Here is a 20,974-nt window from a genome sequence, read left to right as displayed (position 1 = left end):
TCAATCCATGCCCATCTCTATTTTCCTAGTATAATCCTATGCCAATCTTATTAGCATTTGATCTGAACCACATGAATCAGTCTAGACTCTAGACGTCTGCATTTAGTATAAAATGAACCAAACAAATCTTAGATCATAAGATGATTAAGATCACTATCTAAATCATTCATCAAAGGATGATTAAAATGTCCTGTCAACAAAAAAAAAAAAAAAAAAAAAAAAAAAAAAGTGTTGTATAAAATGTACTGGGTCAACATTCCACAATCCACACTCCAATACTCCACCCCTATAAGAGCATCCTTATTCATGAACCAAAAAAAAATTGTTCATGTTACTACGAGTATTTTTGTTCTCTTCAATATTCAATTCAATAATTCAGAACATACCCTTAATTCACAAACGATTAAGAAAAACAAACCATTCACATTTGTTTACTACATAAACATTATTTTATTTAAATAATAACACAATAATTTTAATTGCCCATTGTTAAGGATGCTAAATGAACCAAACAAATCTTAGATCATAAGATGATTAAGATCACTATCTAAATCATTCATCAAAGGGTGAAAGCCAATATATCAGTTACTAGTCTTCACGAGTACCCACTGGCCACTATATGTCCATCTCACAAAATAAGCTTGAAAAGAAGCAACCCTCCATGAAAAAGACTCAATTTTAGAGTAACGGCTTGATTTGAACCCAAAAAAAGCTCAGATATTGCCAATTTTATAACCTTGGTAAAAGACCCAGATCATCAAAAGACTCGGAAATAGAGTAAAGACTTTATCTTTTTATGTGGGTATTTCTTACATTGAGCTCACAATCAATGAAAAGAGGAAGAATTTGCTCCTAACGATCAATGGTGGGGCAGGAAGTGATGATGTTGATGAGCCGTTGATGCTGAAAGGGTGATGCAAGTTTATTTCCAGGTTCAATTCTATTTTCAGCTCAATTTGTTTCATCTTATTTGAATTGGGTTTGTCATCCTAACTGGGGAATTATTTGAGCCCAAAACTTTATGAAAACCCTATCACCTCTATAAACCCTCTATGAATAAGACTCAATTTTTATTTTGAACTCATAAAAAGCTCAAATCTTGCCAATTGCTAAAACACCCAGATCATCAAAAATGGAGTAAAGACTCATTTATTTGTGGGTTTTTCTTAGATTGAGCTCACAATCAATGAAAAGAGGAAGGAAAAGAAGCTTATTTGCATAAGCCCAAAAAATTAGGAAAAGCCCAAAACTTTATGAAAATCCTATCACCAATTCACAAGCATAGTTCGGTGGAAGGGAAATTAAAGGTTAGGTTTTGATAAAAGAAATCCTGAATTACTCCATATTAGTTTATTATATGTATAGTTGTATACTTTGATTCTGTGCTGTTGATTTCATTGAATTTGAATTTGAATCGAATCGGAGAATGTCTAGGTTGTTTAAGATCGGGAAGAAGTTTTGCTTCCCGGATGTTCCTTCGAGTTGGGTTTCTAGGACTGTAGAATCTATAATTCACTTTCAAGATTACCGCCCGAAACACCGAATATTATTTCCTTCTCCACTCCCTATCCTACCTGAAACCCTGCCAGAATATAAGGGTCCGTGTTGGGTCCGTGATGATAATGTTCTTAAAGACGGCTACACGTGGTATCATCAGAATGGTCCTGAACTGTGTGATCAATTATTTAGTGCTGATGAGGAAGATGTAATGTTCAATCGTTGCCCTGAATTTAAGAAAGGTGAGGCCTTTGATGTTATGTCGTTCCTGTCCACCACCACTAATGAAGAGAACAATGGTTACTTGCTTCGAAATGATGGCAATAAAGTTGAAGTTGAGAGTCTTAGAGGAAAGGACATCTTGGTTTGTTGCTTTTTTGTGCCACAAGTTTGGCTATCAGATACTTGCAATGAAATTCGAGGGATGATCACTGCATTTTCCAACCTACCCAATTTGGAGGTGGTCGTCGTGGCTAAAATGAGACGACACTGGGCTAATGATGAGGACGCTTTCGACCACTTCTTTTCAGGTTTTCCGTCGTCCTGGCTTGCAATCCCTTTTTCTGACACGCTGCGTCGTGACAAAGTATGCAAGTCCCTTGGCCTTGGTTATTCCCCAATGGGTCTCCTTGTAGACCACCATCAAACGGTTTTTGAGCACACTACTGTGGAATATATTACCCAATCTTTTGCCCCCCTTTGTGCTCGTGAACTTAAGCTTAATTGGTGGAAAATTCACACCAAACTCCATTCAAATTTAGACACTGAATTCGTTTACAAGATAAATAACAGTAATAATTCTGCAAGTACTGTGGGTAGTATAGATGATGAGAATAAGGTCTCAGTTTCTGTATTCAAAGATAAGCTTGTGGGGTTGTACTTGTGCTGTGATGGCACCTTGATTCGGACACTCAACTTGGTTTCTCAAGAATGTAAGGCTCGAGACCAGGAATTCCATATCGTTCTTGTCTACTTACCCTACGGAGAGTGTGTGGATCCACTATTGTTCCAGGAGGCTATCAATCATGTCTTACATGAGCTCGACATATTTGCTAATCCTCATTGGTGGGTTTCACCTTTCAACGACTTTGTAAGCCGCAGGCTCTTGGAAGTTGGCGATTACGATTGCGATACCGAAGAGGATCAACTGGTCATTCTGGACCCCAAAATGAATATTGCGGATCGCTTGGGAAAATATGTTATTAACCGGTTGGGTATCAATGGATATCCCTTCACCAGACATTTCCTTGTCCATCGTGAATTGGAAGCAATAAGGGCAGTCACCTTAGAGTCTTTGCTGGTTTATGGGTCACGGGATTATGTTCTTCGCATGAATGTGACTAATGATAATGATATTGGCAATAATATTGATCAAGTGCCTATAGGTGAACTCCGGGGAAAGAATGTCCTTCTTTACATTGACCTAGTGGAAACGCCGTCAGACACTTATTATACATTGCTTGAGTGGTACAATCGGAATAAAACAGCAAGGGTTGCTGATTTTGAAGTGGTTTTCATTCACTTTGTTGGCAAATTTAGTACATCTTTTGGTAGTCCAAAGCCAATGCCAATTCCAATGCCAATGCCATGGTTGGTTTGCCCCTTTGACCCCCAACACACAGTTTTTGTGAAAGAAAGGATACTCAAGGCTGGTAGAAATAAGGGTATTCTTGCAGCATTTGATAAAGATGGCCGTATCATTACGTTATTTGCTAAAGATCTTCTAGACTCGTTTGGGCCCGAGGGTTTTCCATCATACAATGGCTTGCACAATGAGATGGTTCACCATATTGAGATACAATATCACTTAAACATGGATGATTTGTTTGATCATGGTCCTGTGAGAACCTTTCTATTAGGCAGCGAAACTATAAACTCCAGCCTTTTCTCATATTAAATGCATCTTGTTATCTTTCTTTCCAATAAATATTTATAATCTATCAAGTATCTCATTTTTTAAGCTCATTCTATTTACCTTAAATTCTTTCTTCTCTCCTTGAAGAATTCAGTATTCTTGTGGGTAGTGTTGTATTATCTTTTCTTTTCTCTTTTTGTGCTGCAATCCCTTTTTGAAGGTGTTTGAGTTATGTAATTTCTCCTAAATTTGTGGTGAGGAACAGTTGTTTTTGCTTAATTGTTATTTAGTGAAGTTGGGAAAACTGGTTTTATTTCAACAATTTATTAGACAATTATTTGATGAATTGTTGGGAGAATTATTGTGGGTTTGACATTTAGGTGAAATTCTGGTGATCGAACCAACAAAGCAGCGTCGATGAAGTCGAGCTTTAAATGGTGAAGTTGGGGTCTCTGTCTTTGAGATTTTGAGGTTGCCGTGTTTATTGCGAGCCAACTAAAGTACTCATTATTATCGTGAGTAGTGCTCTTAAATTGCTTTTTTTATTTCAATCATGTTTTCTTAGTTTAATTACTAATAATTTTTGGGATTTTAATTTGTTCATTTGCTCTCTTTGCCTCCGTAACCTGGTTCAGATCAGTGGCAGCAGTGGTGGTTGGAGGTTTTCAATTGTTTGCTCCATTCGGTAAAATCTTAATTTATACTTTTCTGCAATTTGATTTCTGTTTTGTGCTGCTCTCTAACACATCTTTCTTTTCATTCCAGGGATTTGATTTCCAACTAGAGAAATAAGCAAAGAGAGAGAAAAATTGGAGTTAGACAGAGAAAATAATGGAGCCATTCTTCCAATCGCAATCACAACCTGGTTATGGAAGCTCTTGGAATTTCGAATCTTCATGAGATTTTTCCCACCGTTCAATCTAATCTCAAACAGTTACCTTCTCCCTCCTTTTTTTAATTTTAATTTTTGGTTAGATTAGACTATAATCGCCAAATACAAATTAGTATCCGGAAATTTTACCTTAATCACTTTAGGAAATTTCAGTTAGCAGAGTGCCAACATGCATCATTTCATAATTCACAGGGAAGCAATATGTCTTCTGTTTCAGTGTCATTTGAAGTTTGAACTACCATTGTTGATCTATTTTAAACCTTAATTTGACCAATTCTGCTAATTCCTACAATCTGTTCTCTTCAATCCTGGATAATCCTGCCCAGAATTAATAAATTAATGTGGATAATTTGCGTCTTTATGATGACAACTTGAGGAGTTTTTATTTTATTTGTGTTCCCTTGAGTACTTTTCTTATAATAGTGGTTTCATTATGTTGCTTGAAGGATTCGCTATGGGCTCTCTTGTGAGTTTGCTGTCAGAAGGTGCATTTATGTTCAAGATATATATATATATATATATATATATATATATATATATATATATATATATATATATATATATATATATATATATATATATATATATATATATATATATTTATATATATGGTGACTTTGCATACAATCATGGAGGACGACTGGGGTAAGATTTTGATTATTATTCATAATTTTGATTGTTATTATTATTTAGAGTAATTACCATTATTCAGAATTGGTATGTAGTGTTTTTCTTCAAAAAAAGAAAAAAAAGAATGGGTATGTAGTGTTGCATACTCCGTATTCCGTTACCAGATGGGTGAAAAAGGACTTATTTTGTGTATTCTAATGTGGCTTACTAGAGTATGGCAATAGTATTCAAAAGCATTATATTTATGTTTTCTATTCGATGGCTTGTATGAATGTATGTGTGCTTGATATGTTACTATGATAGTGATAGCTGGAGAAGAGTTTTATCACTTGTGACGTGGAATTGAATCTTGTGATCTTGCTTCATACAGATCCTTGAATGGATGGAGAAGGACAAATTTGAGCATTCTGAGTATGCGTTGCATTTGAATATACTTTGTGAAGTTAAGGGTATTTGCGAAGCAGAGAAGTACTTTGATAGTCTTCCTCCTGAAGTGAAAAAAGGCTTCATATATGGAGCTCTTTTGAATTGTTACTGTACTGGAAAGATGACTGAAAGCATTGGCTCTTTTTGACGAGATGGATGAGATGAAGTATACCAATGATTTGGCATTGAGCAATCTTATAAATCTCTTTATGAAAGTAGATGAGCCAGAGAAAGTGCCTCCTCTTGTAGAGGAAATGAAGCGGATAAACATCCCTTTAAGTCTTATCTCCTACGAAACATGGATGAATAGCATGTTTAAATGATCTCGAGGGTGTAGAATGAGTAATGGATGAGGCTCAAAGACTGTAAAATATTACAGATGACTAGATGAGTGGATACTATAATGCACCTTTGCCTCAGCATATGTCAAAGCTGGTCAGTATCAGAAAGCTGTTCCATCCTTGAAAAAGGTGGAGGAAATTTTGGGTGATTCAAACTATCCTGATCGTATTGGATTTGGATACCATCATTTGATTAGCCTGTATGCTGGTGTTGGTGATTTAGAGTTTGTCATTCGGGCATGGGATAAGATGAAGTCAAAATTTACAGCTTGTAACTACTTAAGCTACTTTACTATGCATCACATTCTATCAAAGCTAGACAATATTGAGCTTCTGAAAAAGTACTTCCAAGATTGAAACTCCAAGTATAGGAGTTATGATCTCAGGCTCCCAACTATTGTTACAGCTTATAGGTGCTTATTTGAGGCGTGATATGCTCGAGGAGGCTGAACTATTGCTGAAGGATGTTACAGATAGATCTGGAAATAAAGTATGGGACCCATGCCCTTTTCATGGATTATTTACTGGGGAAACGCCAGATCGATCCTGCTTTGAGGCATTTTGAAAAGGCAATGACTAACCAATGGAAGCCACTTGCTGGGAGTTTTGATCCTTTTATTGAGTATTTTATTGAACAGAAGGATGTTAACAATGCTGCACAATTTTTCCATTTGATTAAGAAAGATCAATTTCTCCTTTCAACTGCCTACTTGGGGTTGCTTCAGATCTATGCAGCTGCAGGAAAATAGTCCTTGAAATGTGTGAGAGGATGGAACAAATATTGGAACTGAGCATGAGGAATTGCTTGAGAAGGTATGCCCTAATTGACTTTAGCTGTGGAGTGTTCTGGAGCTCTTGTATTTCAGTTCATGATCCAAAATGGCTTTGTGACATTGGCTTGCCCGCTTGAAGAGTCTACAGCTAAGGCTTAATATGAAATACTCAACGTTCATGCTGTGTTGTTGATTATAAGATTGACTTTGCTGTAAGATTCTTGGATGTGGCAGAACTCTAATTTGATTGAGGCCAGTAGCAGAGGTGCTTCATCTCGTGTTGCAAAGAAGAGAAGGTACTAAATAGTGAAGTCCGGATTCTCGATTGAAGTGCCTGGCTGCCTGCTAGAAACTGTTTCAGACCTGTGCTCTGTAACCGATGTCTAGAATCTATCAGTGGATGGAAGAAGATGGTGCAACAATTGGACGTTAAACTAGAAGATGCTTCAAAAGGTATGCCCTAATTGACTTAGAACTTTAGGTGTAAAAGCATCTCTGAACTCCAGTGAATTTGGTGTTTGGTTAAATTTGGTCTGTCTGTGTTACCAAAGTGGAATAAATGTACAAGGCCTTTAAATTATCATTGTTGATCAGTTATGTGCCATAAATCTTCTATTTGCACCAAATTATATGCTCTTTTATCTGTTTTTGTTAGTTTTATGTTAATTAGGTACAAAATTACTTTGTAATATGCAATTCAGCAAACATATTCTAGAACTGAGATTGGCTCATGGATACACGGTTAAAACCTCGTAAACCTTCTCTAGCTGCTGTTTCTTAGGTAGCAAACTGAACACGATACTGAATCACTACTGCATATAATTACATTCTGCTAAAGCATTTCAAACATAGATCAGCTTCCATTGTTTGTTAAATTCTTCCTGTTAAATGGTTTCCTGCAAGACTAAGTCTCTTTCTCTACTCCCCTCGATTCCCCCCACCATGTAAGTTCTTCCCCTTTAAATTTTCAATTCATGTTCTCATTTTTTAATGTAGTTTTATTTGGGTTCTGTTAACGCCGAACGCTAATTTTGTCCCATGTTTTGGTGAATTTATGAATTGATTTGGGGTGACTTGAAAGATTGATCAAGTTTGTTAGGATTAGGGTTTTTCTGTGTGAATAGGGGTATTTGTGTTTTGATTGTTATTGCTTTTGATCATTGTGCAAAACTTCTGCTATGTACAGAACTAGTAATGACAAATTGACAATAAATAAGAATACTTTTAGCTGGTTGTTGCAAGAATTATGTCATTTATTTCAATGATTGCTGATAAATTAACATCTTTTCCAAGTTGGGCTGAATTGCACGAATGTTTGCAAGAAAAGAATGCAATTGTGTTTCCGTAGCCTTAGAAATATGAATATTTACATGAGTTCATATTTGCATTTTTGGATCTTTGTGTTGGTTGAGTTTAAAAGTTATGATATTTGTTTGGTGATGCAGATTTGACAAGATTATCAGCAAGGAAATTTCTGCCAATATCGTGTTTGAGGACGAACAGGTACTGATATTATGAGTTGAGATTCTTGAGAAATGTTTGTAATGAATCGACGAATGTGGCCTTGTCATTTATCTTGTTCATTGTTTATATTTGTGTTTATTAGCATTGTTTGTTGAAATTTTGACATTATTCTTGTTGGTTTTCTTAAATGACCATGCTTTTAAATTATAATTCATGAAGTGCAATTGTGCAAAGCTCATATCAAGCTTAAGATGTCTTTTAGGCCCCTTCATTGGAGTGCCATTTACTGCCATCATCATATTGTTATTTGATTTAATTATGTGGATACATTTTCCTAATTGCTTGTGCCTTTCTCTCATTATTTTCTACTGTGCATTTATGTCCCAATTAAATCTTTATGCTTTGTCAAAGTTGGTTCCTTGAGTACCACATGGGTTAATGGCATATTTCATTGCGATTAATAACATTTATTTTGTTTGAGTTTAGTGAGGATCTCAATTTCATCAGTGTGATATTTTATTCTTCCAGTTTGTATCTTTAGCTTTGGCTGTAAGTATGTTCAAGGTAGTGTGATATTTATAATTGTTTCCTACAATTCACCCTCTTTATTGTTTATAACTTTCAATTTGCTTTTAGGGACATAAACCCACAAGCTCCGGTTCACATTGTTATCATTCCCAAGTTTAAGGACGGCTTAAGTGGATTCTCCAAGGTACATATTACTTCCACATTCCACACTATACTGCTGTTCAATGAATCTACCTTATCTGTGTGCTACATGCTTGCTTTGTTCCAATGGAGCGAAGAGATTTTTAGGTTTTATTATATTATCCATGTGTCTTGTGCTTGTAATGTATCAATGCTTTCTTTTCCAACAGCATCTATAGAGTTCTTGGTTTTACTCTGGCCATGTGATATGATGTTTCCTTGTTTATTGTAATTGAAGGTTGGAACTTGGTAGTATAATTACTGTGTGCATAGTAACATATGTAGTAGTAAAATTTGGCTTCTATGTTGAGTGTCACTTTGAACTTTAGAGTTAGCTGAGTTGACAGGGCTCAACACATTTCAAATGCACATTAGTGACACGTGATTTTTAATTTTTCATTGAGTCCTAGCCTAAACCTCTTTACTTGAGTGATTATTTATTGTAGGAGAAATTTGAGAAAGAGAATGTTATTATTAAGAGATACTGAGATATGCATATATTAGTGTCTCCAAACATTAAAGAGTTTTCTCCTGTAAAAAAAATCCAATTTGGTTCCAATTATAATGTTCTCCTGCTAAGATACATACAATTATTCAAGAATAGAAGGCTTTTGGGGAAATATGGAGTTCCAGAGTGCCACTTATCTTGTGGAACCTATGCAGGATCAGGTGAACTTAAGATGGGGAATTAATTATCCCGCTAATCCATGTTGCTCAATATTTCACAACTGATATATGTACGGGTAGTACAACCAATCAATCAATCAAAGCCTTAATCCCAAAAGTGGGGTCGGCTAACAGGTACGGGTAGTACAACCATATGCTTTTAATACAAATGTAATTGTTTGTATATGAAACATGGTCCAGCAGATGTTATAATTTGGACATTATTGCATTGATAAGTAGAAGTTTGTAGAACATAATTAGTTCTTGAATCTTGATCCCATCTCAGATTAGCTAATTTGAAGATTAGTACTTGTTGGTCCCATTCCACATTATTTCTCAAGAATACTACAGGATTGTAAGAGAAGCTTGGGGCGTTCATCTTAGATTTAGCTAATAAGAACAAGGATGAGTGAAAACACACAGTTTATATTTGATTTTTTCCTGCAATATGCTAGGATTCAGGTCAGAAAACAGAGCACACACACAATACACAGAAAATGTAGGAAGCTAAATTGATATGATGTATTGATAATCAGTGTAATTATGCAATACAACTCTCCTTCTTTTGAGAGGAAGGATTCTCTCCAACAAACTCACTCTTAATCAATATTCAGCATACTCTATTCTATTACAAAATTGCTATTTATAATCTGTTACTAGCATCTTCTACAGCTAAGAGGAATAACAACTTATTTCCCAAAATTACCACATTACCCTAAACCCCATAACAAACTCATAACAGAATTCCAACTCAGCATCAAGCTGCTGAGAAGTTCTTCTTGGGCTTCCTTCGAGCATATGTGATCAAGGGCCTAGGCTGACCCCTTGCACAATATTTACAGGCTGTCCTGATAATTTATCTCTGTGTATAGGCTGAGGAAAGGCACTGCAAGATTCTTGGCCGCCTTCTTTACACAGCAAAGCTCGTTGCAAAGCAGGAAGGTCTTGACGATGGCTTCAGGATTGTGATTAATGATGGTCCAAAAGGATGTAAGTTGAGCTAATCACATAAACTCTACATTTCAACTTAATTTCAGTGCTCTAACAAGCTGTAATTCTTTGTTCAGCAGATAATTCTTTGTTCAGCAGATCAATCTGTTTATCACATCCACTAGGACGTCAAATGAACTGGCTCCCTGGCTAAGACAGATTTGTAATCTCAGTAGAGGCAGGAGACTTGTTCTGGCTGTCCTTTTTTTTCAAAGTATCATGTCAATGGAATAATGTTGTTTGGGTCATTGATTAGTCATTTCCTTGTGTCGTTCTATGTACTTGTGTAGTATTTTCAAAATAATGATCGTGACATGAACTAGGCTTTGTGACAATTACTCTATATGATCATGAGCATGGACAGGGAGCCAGAGCCTCTTTTCGACCCTCTTGTTATGAAATTTATGATCGAATTGTCAAGTCTTTGGTAGTCTTTGGTATAGGCGATGCGAAATTGTGGACATTGCTTAACCTGCCTTTGTTCTCCCCTACACACCTCCACTTGCTTGGACTAACACCAAATCTAGGCCATGAGGTGCTCGTGGGAGTGCATATGATTTGGGTCACTTGGCTACTCCGAGTCCCAGTCCTATAGCCTTAGCATTGAAACAATGAAAAGTACACAGGTTCGTCCGAGCCGAAGCTCCTCTAAGCCGAAGGTGGTTCATTCGAGCCGAAGGTGGCTCATCAGAACCGAGGCCTATCAAGTGGTTCATGTTGTCTAGCCGAAGCAAATGATCCGAAGCAATTAGTTCGAAAACCAATCAAGTGCAATTGGTTCAGAACTTCAGATTCATGATGTTCTTGAAATAATTATAATTATTGTGAATAGCAAAAAAAGATTGGATTTTTGGGTATTGGGTTTCAAGCTTCTGGGAGTCGAATCTCAATTATTTTTTTTTGTTAATTGTGAATTCCCAGGTAAGATTCTAACTTTCTTAATCTGGGTCTCTTTTAATTTCTGTTCTAAAATTAAAATTTTGGGTTTTTTGTTGTCAATTTATTGTATCTGTATGAATTTGTTTACTCAATCAATTTATTGTATCTGTATGAAAGGTATATGAAGATTAAATACATGGAACTAGGCTTAATATTTTTTTTGATGAATTTCTACTTATATTGTAGTTGGTGATTTTAGCTTGAAATTGTCAGTTGTTTTTTCTTTTTTTAATTTTTTTATTTTGCTTTTGATCCGAGCTTTAATAATTGGTTTGTATTTGTCTCTTAATAAAATATGGGTTTCATCTAATGACTATTTAATGAATTATCTGGTTTCAAAAAAAAAAAAAAAAAAAATTGATTTATCTATTTGAAGAATGTTGTGGTTAATTATATTGATTAAGGAATTATTTGAATTGTTGTGTTCAGGTATCACAATGTGAACATCAATGTAGCAGTGCAAACTGAGAATGGTTTTTATGTTCCAATTTAGTGTTGCTTTGATTGGGGGAGAGCAAATGTGCTTGTTGTTGGGGAAATTTTCTATTTGACTTTGGCTCAATTTGGGAAATTTCAACTACAATTTGCAATTCCCAATTTGGTTTCTGATTGGGAGTTTAAGTTTGAGAAGATTCAGTAACAATTTGTTTTCGTTTTATGGGTTTTAGTTTGTCTATGTCAATCTAGAGCTGACCAACTTGGGGGAGTGCAAGTGTGTATATTATTGGAACATTGGTGCATATTTTGTTTTTGAGTTATACGAGTATCTACTACCACCGCAAATAAAAACAATAATCAGAATGAATACACATGAAACTTAACTATATAATTATTATATGTACTACATGCTGAAAATTATGAGAATGTCTTACTTGCTTAATTCCTAAAATAACCAGGTGATAGCTAATAGTTACAACACCTGACAACACCATTGATTTGGTTATCAATGGTGATGACTAATGGCAGTATTAGCACTGCCGACCATTATTTGGTTATTAAGCAATTAATGGTTGCGTAATGTACTGCTATTAATAGAAGAAATTGACTTCACCTTATGTTTTTTTTTTTCAATAGCGTAACCATTTGTAGCCTTATGTTTTTTTTTTCTTCCATTTGCTATTAAGCAAAAAATGTATGATTTATTCTGAAAATTGCAATCGGGACTTATTAATGTACTGCCATACATGTTTTCAATGGTTATTAGGGAAATAGCTAATGGTGATGGCTAATGGTTAGATATTTTCTCTTTAAGGATCAGGTTTTGTGTTAAAGCTGCACATTGACTTGCTGGCATGAGCTTGCTTGAATTTGATTACGCTATTGAAGTGATACTGTTTACTGAAATTTGATTGCAATTGTGTTGATCTGTGGCTTCCATATGTATGTTTAGGAGGGCAAGGCAAGATCTGGGTTTAAAGGACAAATTGAGAAGTTGCAGTAGGAGAGGGATGAATTCCCATAATATCAGCAACCAGGTCAGAATCTTGGAAGGTGGACCCTCTCCCCTCTTATAAGCCCTTTTCTACCACTGATTTTTGTAAATTTGTGATTATGTGAGCAGGAATTGAAAAGCTAATGGTCCACAATCAAGTATAAGGTATAACCATATAACCCATTTTCGTAATATTTTTCATTTGCAAAAATATATTTTTGTTTGAATTGAAGCATTATTTGTTTGATTAATTGAGGTAAAAGTGAAATCTGAAACTTTGATGAATTTAGTATATGGGCTTTCAATTTTAATTTAGTGTTGAATTGGGTTTGATTATACTATCTGTTTGTATGACGAGTTATAGGAATTGAAGTGAAAAGGTTAATGGCCAGTGAAAGAGGCAAAGGACAACATTAAGTGAGTTTCACGATTCTCCAAGGCCGTTTTCGGTATCCTTTAATTCTTTGGTTGGTATCTTTCTTTGTTCATTCATTTTGGTGTTTATTGTGGTGAATTTGAATTTTGGGTTTAGGTTTTGGTTATTTATGCAATTAGACTGAAATTGTGTTGATAGGTATTGTTGGATTTCCATTTAGAGGAGAAAAAATTGAATTTTGTTGTGCACTTTGATCCAAAAGTGGTCACTATACTAACGTTAGCTGCTTTATCTGTCTCTATGAGCTACTGAGTTGTCACTGTGCAACTTTGCTGACTGCATGCTCCTTGATCTTCTAACCACAAAAAATACCAGCCATTAAGGGTTGTGATGATGAGTGTACACCATTCAAAGATGTAAAATTTAATTGAGGTTTTGAGTAATTTTTTCCATTTGGCTTGGCAAAAAGATTAATTGATGATTTATTATATACGAAGAATTATTTTTATTTTGTAGTTTGGTTCGGTTGGAATTCGGATATTATTTGGCCTAATTTGATTGATTGCCGCCATGATTGATATGAGTCACAAGTCAATGAAAATTCACTATTCCTAAGTTGCAAAATGGGGAGAGTTTGACCAACTTGCATTTGGGTGCAATTTCATTTCATTTGTTGAGTCACCAAATTATAATTTCTCCCTAATTTCCTCATTTCCATTCATTTTCCTTCTTTCACTCTTCTGCTTTTGATTAAAAAAAAAAAAAAAAAAGCATTCTCTATCTCTCTCTCCTCCCACTCTCTATTTCTCCACCATTGAAGTTGTACTCTGAGCCTTCTCTACTCCATTGACGCAACTTCTACGGTAAGATGTTTATCAAGTTATAAAATTATAAGTTTGAGCTATTGTAATGCAGCTAAATTAAGGTTTGTATTTTGGAATTTCAGCTATTTTTTTATCAATCACCGAATACCAATTCTAAAATAGAGTTCATTCTTAATTAAATTCAGTATCAATTTAGGAAAGAAATCAAATTGAGAGTTCATTTCTCTTCCTGGTCTAGGTTGCCTTGCGATGCCCCTGCCCCACTCATTTTTCTTTAAACAAATGGCGGCAGCTTCAGGCCGGAGTTCTCGTGGTGGTGGTACTGTCGACAGTTGTGGTGGTCCAGCTTTAGTGTATAGTACGTCATTAATGATTTATCATTGATGATTTAATATTTGAAAGGTATATGAAGATTAAATACCTGGAACAAGGTTTAATATTTTTTGATGAATTTCTACTTATTTTTTAGTTGATGATTTTAGCTTGAAACTGTAAGTGGTTTTTTTTTTTATTTATTTATTATTTTTATCTGACCTTTAATAATTGGTTTGTATCAATCAGATGGAGTCCCTGGTGTTTCTCTGCTGGCATCAACAAGCAAGGTCAGATTTTCTCCCCAATTTCAATAATTAGTTTCATTTAGTTATAGTCTTATTCTAATTTGTAATTATTGGAAATGAAATGTAGTATTAGTTGAGAAATCATCAATATATGATCAGAGTTGAAATTATTTGAGTGAGTTGATGTAGTTCTTTGTGTGTGTGTGAATTGGTTAGTTAGCCTTTTCAAAGTTGTATTTATTTGTGCAAAATCATTCATATACATTTTAATATGCAAGAATTTAAAGGATGGATGTATATATATTTTGCTATTGGATAGCTTCATAAGGTATCCAGATTTTAATTGTCTAATATGCATATGCCTATATTATCACTCTCAAATTCTCAATAGAATAATTAAGATTGACTTTTTCACTGTAATTTCTTAAATTATTTGTGCCTTTACTTCTTAAGAAAACTACACTTATTAATTGAGTTATGTTATACAGGAATATGGGTATGTACAAAACTTAAAATCTCTATCAAGTTATCTACACTTATCAAGCTATTAGCAGTAAAAAAAATTTCAAAGTTGTATTTATTTGTGCAAAATCATTCATATACAGTAACGCACTTGCTTGTTTGGTTGATCTGATTGAGGGGGAAAGCAAAATTGACTATTATATTTAGAACTGAGATGATTGACTAGGTTCAGATGATGAGAAATTGGATTATGCTGAATTCTTGATACAAACATACACTGATAATGATGTTAGTAATATCGACTTGGTATGCTGGTTTATTAAAGTGTAAATAAGGAGAATACCTGTTGACTGGCAAACATTTTCTTTGTAGTTAGGCTATGTGTAAATATGTGTTAATTGAGGATATTTTTTCTGATCATTTGATGACCAAAAGATATAGGGGTTGTAGGGAAATCTGAAAAGGTAATAAAAACCCCCCTATTTCCTTAGTGTGTGGTCAGTTAGTGGAATTGAGAGTGGGAACAAAGTGAGAAAAGGAGGGGGTTAGAGCTAAACTATGTTGTTTTTTCTTTCAGTAGTTGGGTCATCCAATGACGTTCCTTCAAATTTGATGTTATAAACTTTTGAGCTTTCTCCTCTATTAGATAGCATATGTCATACTGTGGTAAATTTGCTCTCCTCCAAGCAAGATTTTCTTCTTTGCATTGTTAGCTCTTTGCTTGATTTCCTTTTTCCAATTGCATATTTTCTCCAATTATTTGATTATTGAATCGGCATCCTTGAATCAATTTTATGAAATATATATCGACTTATAATTAGTCAAATTAAATTATGATGATACTAAGATTATTGCCCTCAAGAAAAGATGTCAAATTGGTTTCCTCCATTGAAGCAACTTTGAGGTAATATGTTTTTACTAATTGTCGATTATCAATTTCACTATCTAGGGTCTTTGGTTAGATTTGAATTTTTTTTCCGCTTTTTAAAGATTGGATGGTGGTTTTTTATATTTAAGAGTAACCAAAATGAATAAGAGAGGAATTTAGAAATTATATACTATGTGCTTTGTCAGACTTGTGAAGGTTTGGAAATGGGGATATCTATGTGAATATTTGCTTGTGGGAGGATTTTTTTTTTCTCACCTTTATTAATGTAATGCGTTAGATAAATTGAGAAGTTGCAGTATGAGAGGGATGAATTCCAGAAAATGGCTATCTGCAACCAAGTTAGAATCTTGGTAGGTAGAATCCTCCTCTCTTATATTCTAGCCCTTTTCTGACACTGATTTTTGTTGTTTTGTGATTATGTGAGCAGAAATTGAAAAGATAATCAAGTATAACCCATTTCCTCAATTTTTGCCATTTGAAAAACTATTTTTTTTGTTTGTTTGAATTGAAGCATTATTTGTTTGATTAATTCAGGTAAAAATGAAATCTGAAACTTTGATGTATTTAGTATCAGGGATTTTATTTTGAATTTAGTGTTGAATCGGGTGTTGATTATAATATTTGTTTCTATAATAAGTTATAGGAAAGGAATGTAGTGTGAATTTATATGTGCCTATGTATTAGTTATATTCACTTTTATAGGAATTAGATTCCGAATTTCATAGGATTGTGTTCTTAAGAATGTCTTAGTTGTATTCACTTTGGTTATAGTCACTTTTGGAGAAGAGCTCACGAGTACTCATTGTTTGGATTCTTACTACTCGTGGGGAACAACTCATAGGAGGAGTCAATAAAGTGAAGAACTTGGAAGAAATTAGCAGTACATGTCAGTGGTGAGGGCGAGCAAGAAAAGGAGAGAATTTGACCAAGCAAAAGGGGTATGTAATATTTACTTTGTAATCTGTAAAAATTACAAAGCATGAAATTGGGTGGTTGGTAAACTAATACGAATGATTTAGTGTATAATTTCCATTGTTCTTTGCAGTGAAAAAAAGTGATGCGAAATAATGCTTTACTAAGACTTCCGGAGATGCGAATATAATTATAGGATGGTAAATAAAGCATATGACATCAAGAAGCATATTATGTTGTGGTCTGAAGTTATGGTCTTTTCTTATGGTAAGAATCTTTTCTTTATTTTCTCAATATACCCATAATCTCTTCTCAATTAACTTTTAATTAGCTTCCCGCCAAAAAAAAAAGAAGTTAGTTTAATGTTTTTATAAACAACCCTTGGTCTGGAATTTCTAATAGATAGGTTATCATCAAAAAAAATTCAATGGGTAAGTGTTGTTTATTAAATACTTATGTTATGGTTGATCTATAAGAGGAGTCGATATGGTGTGGAACGTGGAAGAATATAGGAGTGTTATGGTCTTTGTTACATTGTATTTACAACAAACAAGTGAGAAATGGAGCTGCTTTTCTATTTCTCATGCGTGCTCAATTAGGAGTATTAGCTAATCAATCTTGAGAATTGAAACTGCTTTTGAGCAAAAAAGCAACAAAATGTGAGAATTTTATCCTCTGGGTCAGTTAATGTTTGTGTTTTTTTTCCTTCATAAGAGATAATATTGACTCAGTAGTTTTTCTATGAGACTTAATTTTTATGACTTTAGATGAAGGAATAAACATGGATAATCTTTGTGTGTTTGTCAAACGATAATGTTGATGCTTTAATTGATGCACTGTGCCTAAATCAATCACGGTCCAATCCCTATCCCTACCCATTAAAAAGAGGAAACTTGTCAAAAATGAAGGTTGGAGGAAGTAAAGTAGTGTATTTTATTAGCAGAAGTTAGTTCATGCTTTGTCGAATGCATCGACTTGGTATGCGTAATTTTCGGATGTTTGGAAAAAAATGTTGCTAAGAAATGTGTTTAATTTCAAACTGGGTTTTTCTACAAAATTGCAGGGAAGGGGTTCGTGTAGAAAGAGGATGTTTGAAGTGAGCATCTTTAGCTCAAAACATACTTCCATATTATAACGTTTTGTTGAATTTGCAGATTGAATGATGAATTTTTTTAGAAAATTACAGTCTGAATTGGGGCAGCTTCGTTTTGCTATGGCTGAGGTGCTACTTTTTTAACCATATCTACCAAAGATACTGTATTTGACCCCAAATTAAAGTATGATAAACTAATCTTACTTGTGCAGGAAATGGAGGATGGAGGACAGATTGATTGAGTTGGAGACTTGGAGGCATTGCAGAATGCTCTTTCAAAAGCAATAGGTCTGTTATTATTAATTTAAGATGATTTTTCGATCGTCTTTTTCTTTTGCATGTTCAACTCATGTATTTAGGTCCTTTGCAGGTATGAAAAAGCATATGATAAAATGTAGAGTGAGGTTGTTAAAGCAAAGCAAAGTCTTACAAAGATCTTGTTGGAGATGGTTGAGCATAATGAGCTGAATATGTCTTTGGTGACACTACTCGATGAGAGCATAGCAAGTGCACATCAAAGTGATCAGGTATGAGAGGTTCAAGCATTATTAGAAATTGCTTCGTAGAATGCAAGCCTAGAATTTCATTTTAAATTCATTAGTGATGGATAACAGGACAAATCGTATTAATTAGAGTGTAGCTTATAAGATAATGAGTAGATGTACAAAACATGATATGCCTTCCCATTTTCCGAGAACATGAGGGTGATACTCACTTTATAACACTTTTTGGAAGACATATTAGCTGATATTCTCTAGAAAAATGTGGGTTATGTAGGGAAGTTACTTTGGTGAAGAAACTTTAGGACCGGAAAAACTGAATACTAATGATAGAAGAAAATTGCAAAAATTATGAACTTTGTTCTTTGTTCAGGCATCCTACTAATTGATTATTGCTAATGTTAAATGGTAGTGTAGGGCTTTCAATATTAACTATTGTTTCCATGCATTTCATCTAGAAGTGACCAAAGGGCCAGTATAGGCTCAACATGGCCCGACTTGGTCCTTGATTATTTTCTTTGTTAAACCATAACCGAAAAATTAAGACGACAAGTGGAGTGAAAGAAAAGAGTTTGAGAGAGATCTAAGGAGATAGTAGTGAGTTTTAGGGAAGAGGGAAGGAAGGGAAAGTGATACAGTGAAGGAGTGAGAAAGTAGGAAGAGATACCTAAAATTACAAAAATCAGAAAATATGAAAGGGGAGAGAGAAAGGGAGTGTGAAAAGAAAGGTCTAGAAAGATAAATAGATAGATTGATGGATATCAAGTAGAAAAAGGCCTTCTAAAATTCACGATCCATAAAAAAGCGAGTAACACAAGGAAATAGAACTTATAGAGAAAAAGGAAATGAGAAGGGAGGAGGGGGGGTGGGAGGAGTAGCAAGTAATATAATACTTTCTAAAATTTGCAAGATCATTAAGGTCAATTTAAAACTCTACCTTTAATAAGACATAGAATTTGTAAAAAATCATAAAAGACGAGTGGAGTGAATAGAAGAGTTTGAAAGAGATAACAGCGAGTTTTAATGAATGGAGGTTTTAGTGAAGGGGGTAGGAAAGAAAAGTGGGACACCAAGGGAGGGAGCAAGTAGGTAGAGACTTACTAAAAATTACAAAAACTATAAATATGAGTAAGGTAAAGTAGAAAGGGGGTGAAAAAATGAGGGCTTGAAAAGATTAATTGATAAATTGATGGATAGGAGGAGGATTGGAGGTGTAGATGAGAGACCGAAAAGAGTGGAGGACTTGAGAAAGATAGGGAAATTGTATCACTAATAGAAGATAAAAGAAAGAAACAATGAGCACTAGAGGAAGTTAAATCTTAACATGATGAAGAAATAGAGGAAAGTACTAAATGATTATAAAAATTCGCAAAATCATAAAAGGTTGAGTGATAGAAACCGTAAGAGAGAAAAGGAAAATAGAGGTAGTAGGGGAAACAAGTGGTAAAGGTAAGCCAAAATTAACACTTGCATAAATTAAGGTTGATTTTTTTTGTACTTCCCCCCGTCCCCAAATATTGCTCTCATATGTCAAAAATCAAAGGTAAAGAAATGGGAGGAGAAAGTACATAAAGTAAAAAAAAAAAAAAAAAAAAAAAAAAAAAAAAAACAAAAACATAAATATAGGAAATGTTAGTAGATCACAAACAATTAGTAAATATAACATAATAAAGAACATGCCTGTGGGGCTTTGGGTGGGGGAACAAATATTTAGAGAAAATATGAAAATATTTAAAGGTTGCTAAGTGTGTGAAGGCAAAAAAGAGGGTAATTTGGTATTTTTATAGTGACCAAACAGATTATGTAATATTAGAACATCAATTTGAGCGCCCGAAAAGAAAGATGAGAACTGTGGGGATGGATGGAAGGATTAAGATGAGCATCTTGAGGGAGTAGTTTCTAGAAATGGCAATAGTGAAGGTACAAAAAAAGAGGTATAGAGAGTGGGGTAGGGGGGTTGTGTTTTATTTATTTATTTTTTCCCCTAGAAATACTGGCTTAAGATCTCATTAGACTTTAGTCAGTCATATACAACAACATAATTCAATAGACGAGGTGTAAACTTAATTGAAATTTTAAAGATTTGATAGATTTTGATTTCTTCGCTCGTATTGTGTTGATATTCTAATTTCTTTGTATCATGGTGCAATTTTTATTTCTTTGTGCTTGTTGGCAGATTGTTGGGGGCCATTAGGCAAAGAAGAGTGCAAAAGTCATCAATGGCACAACGCAGTAGAATCGTAGAGGTGATTCGACATAAGTACTTGATTGTGTTAGATTATTCACCAGATTTTTCACACCATTACTGTAACATTGATTTTGTTAATGGAGTATATACAATGTATTTTCTGTTAATTATGTTAGAGAAATGACTCATGGTTTCAAAACTTTAGTTTATTTATTTGCCTATATTTTTCAAATTGACTTGATGTTGATGTTCGTTTATTCATTGTTAATAGTCAATGCTAGAAAAATCTTCGAAAAGTCTAGGAAATGAGATGATTGTTATCCTGTTGTGAATAGCTTGCTACAAAATATATTAATGGGTTAAGTGGGTAAAGACTTTATTTGTGACATTTAATTTGTTTTCAAAAAGTAGAATTCAAAAGAGAAATTTGGGAAAGAAAGAGATGGTGCAAACCGTTTTTAAAGTATAAAACAAAAAAAACTATCATTTTATAAACTAACATATGTAATGTACAATTTTTATAAAAATATACAATATTTAGAAATAATAACATAATA

At 34.2% G+C, this 20,974-nt stretch overlaps 2 protein-coding genes and 1 pseudogene across 12 annotated transcripts; all 3 read left to right on the top strand.

The window, feature by feature from the left end:
* The first annotated feature begins 629 nt into the window (after positions 1-629).
* LOC145609464 (putative nucleoredoxin 1) lies at positions 630-4,770 on the top strand. 4 transcript variants are annotated; one of them, XR_014106031.1, is made up of 4 exons: positions 630-932; positions 3,733-3,867; positions 3,988-4,037; positions 4,118-4,770. XR_014106031.1 is itself a non-coding variant. In XM_081664944.1 (4 exons), exon 2 carries the CDS (start codon positions 1,427-1,429, stop codon positions 3,392-3,394), a length of 1,968 nt encoding a protein of 655 aa, XP_081521070.1. In that variant the 5' UTR covers positions 630-932; positions 1,171-1,426; the 3' UTR covers positions 3,395-3,867; positions 3,988-4,037; positions 4,118-4,770. The 4 variants fall into 4 exon arrangements, 3 of the variants coding, with proteins under 3 accessions (XP_081521070.1, XP_081521071.1, XP_081521069.1); XM_081664944.1 differs by having other exon boundaries at positions 1,171-3,867; XM_081664945.1 differs by having other exon boundaries at positions 630-3,867; positions 3,993-4,037.
* Positions 4,771-4,919: 149 nt separating this feature from the next.
* On the top strand, positions 4,920-20,584 carry LOC145608408 (14 kDa zinc-binding protein-like). Of its 8 annotated transcripts, none has more exons than XM_081664022.1 (17): positions 4,920-6,867; positions 7,860-7,917; positions 8,515-8,590; positions 10,125-10,242; positions 10,323-11,163; positions 12,572-12,656; positions 12,743-12,778; positions 12,978-13,852; positions 14,052-14,215; positions 14,375-14,415; positions 16,002-16,074; positions 16,566-16,662; positions 16,770-16,903; positions 17,791-17,858; positions 17,942-18,017; positions 18,100-18,256; positions 20,406-20,584. In XM_081664022.1, the coding sequence occupies exons 1-5, from the start codon at positions 6,825-6,827 to the stop codon at positions 10,394-10,396; spliced, it is 369 nt and encodes a 122-aa protein (XP_081520148.1). In that variant the 5' UTR covers positions 4,920-6,824; the 3' UTR covers positions 10,397-11,163; positions 12,572-12,656; positions 12,743-12,778; positions 12,978-13,852; positions 14,052-14,215; positions 14,375-14,415; positions 16,002-16,074; positions 16,566-16,662; positions 16,770-16,903; positions 17,791-17,858; positions 17,942-18,017; positions 18,100-18,256; positions 20,406-20,584. The 8 variants fall into 8 exon arrangements, with proteins under 8 accessions (XP_081520148.1, XP_081520143.1, XP_081520142.1 ...); XM_081664017.1 differs by having other exon boundaries at positions 10,320-11,163; positions 12,978-13,030; XM_081664016.1 differs by having other exon boundaries at positions 10,320-11,163; positions 12,978-13,080.
* On the top strand, positions 5,233-6,469 carry LOC145608407 (pentatricopeptide repeat-containing protein At4g01990, mitochondrial-like; annotated as a pseudogene).
* Positions 20,585-20,974: the final 390 nt, after the last annotated feature.

The sequence above is a fragment of the Chenopodium album genome, chromosome 23 (genome assembly GCF_948465745.1).
Source record: "Chenopodium album chromosome 23, dcCheAlbu1.1, whole genome shotgun sequence".
Taxonomy (NCBI): domain Eukaryota; kingdom Viridiplantae; phylum Streptophyta; class Magnoliopsida; order Caryophyllales; family Amaranthaceae; genus Chenopodium; species Chenopodium album.
This window is presented reverse-complemented; position numbering and strand designations above follow the sequence as displayed.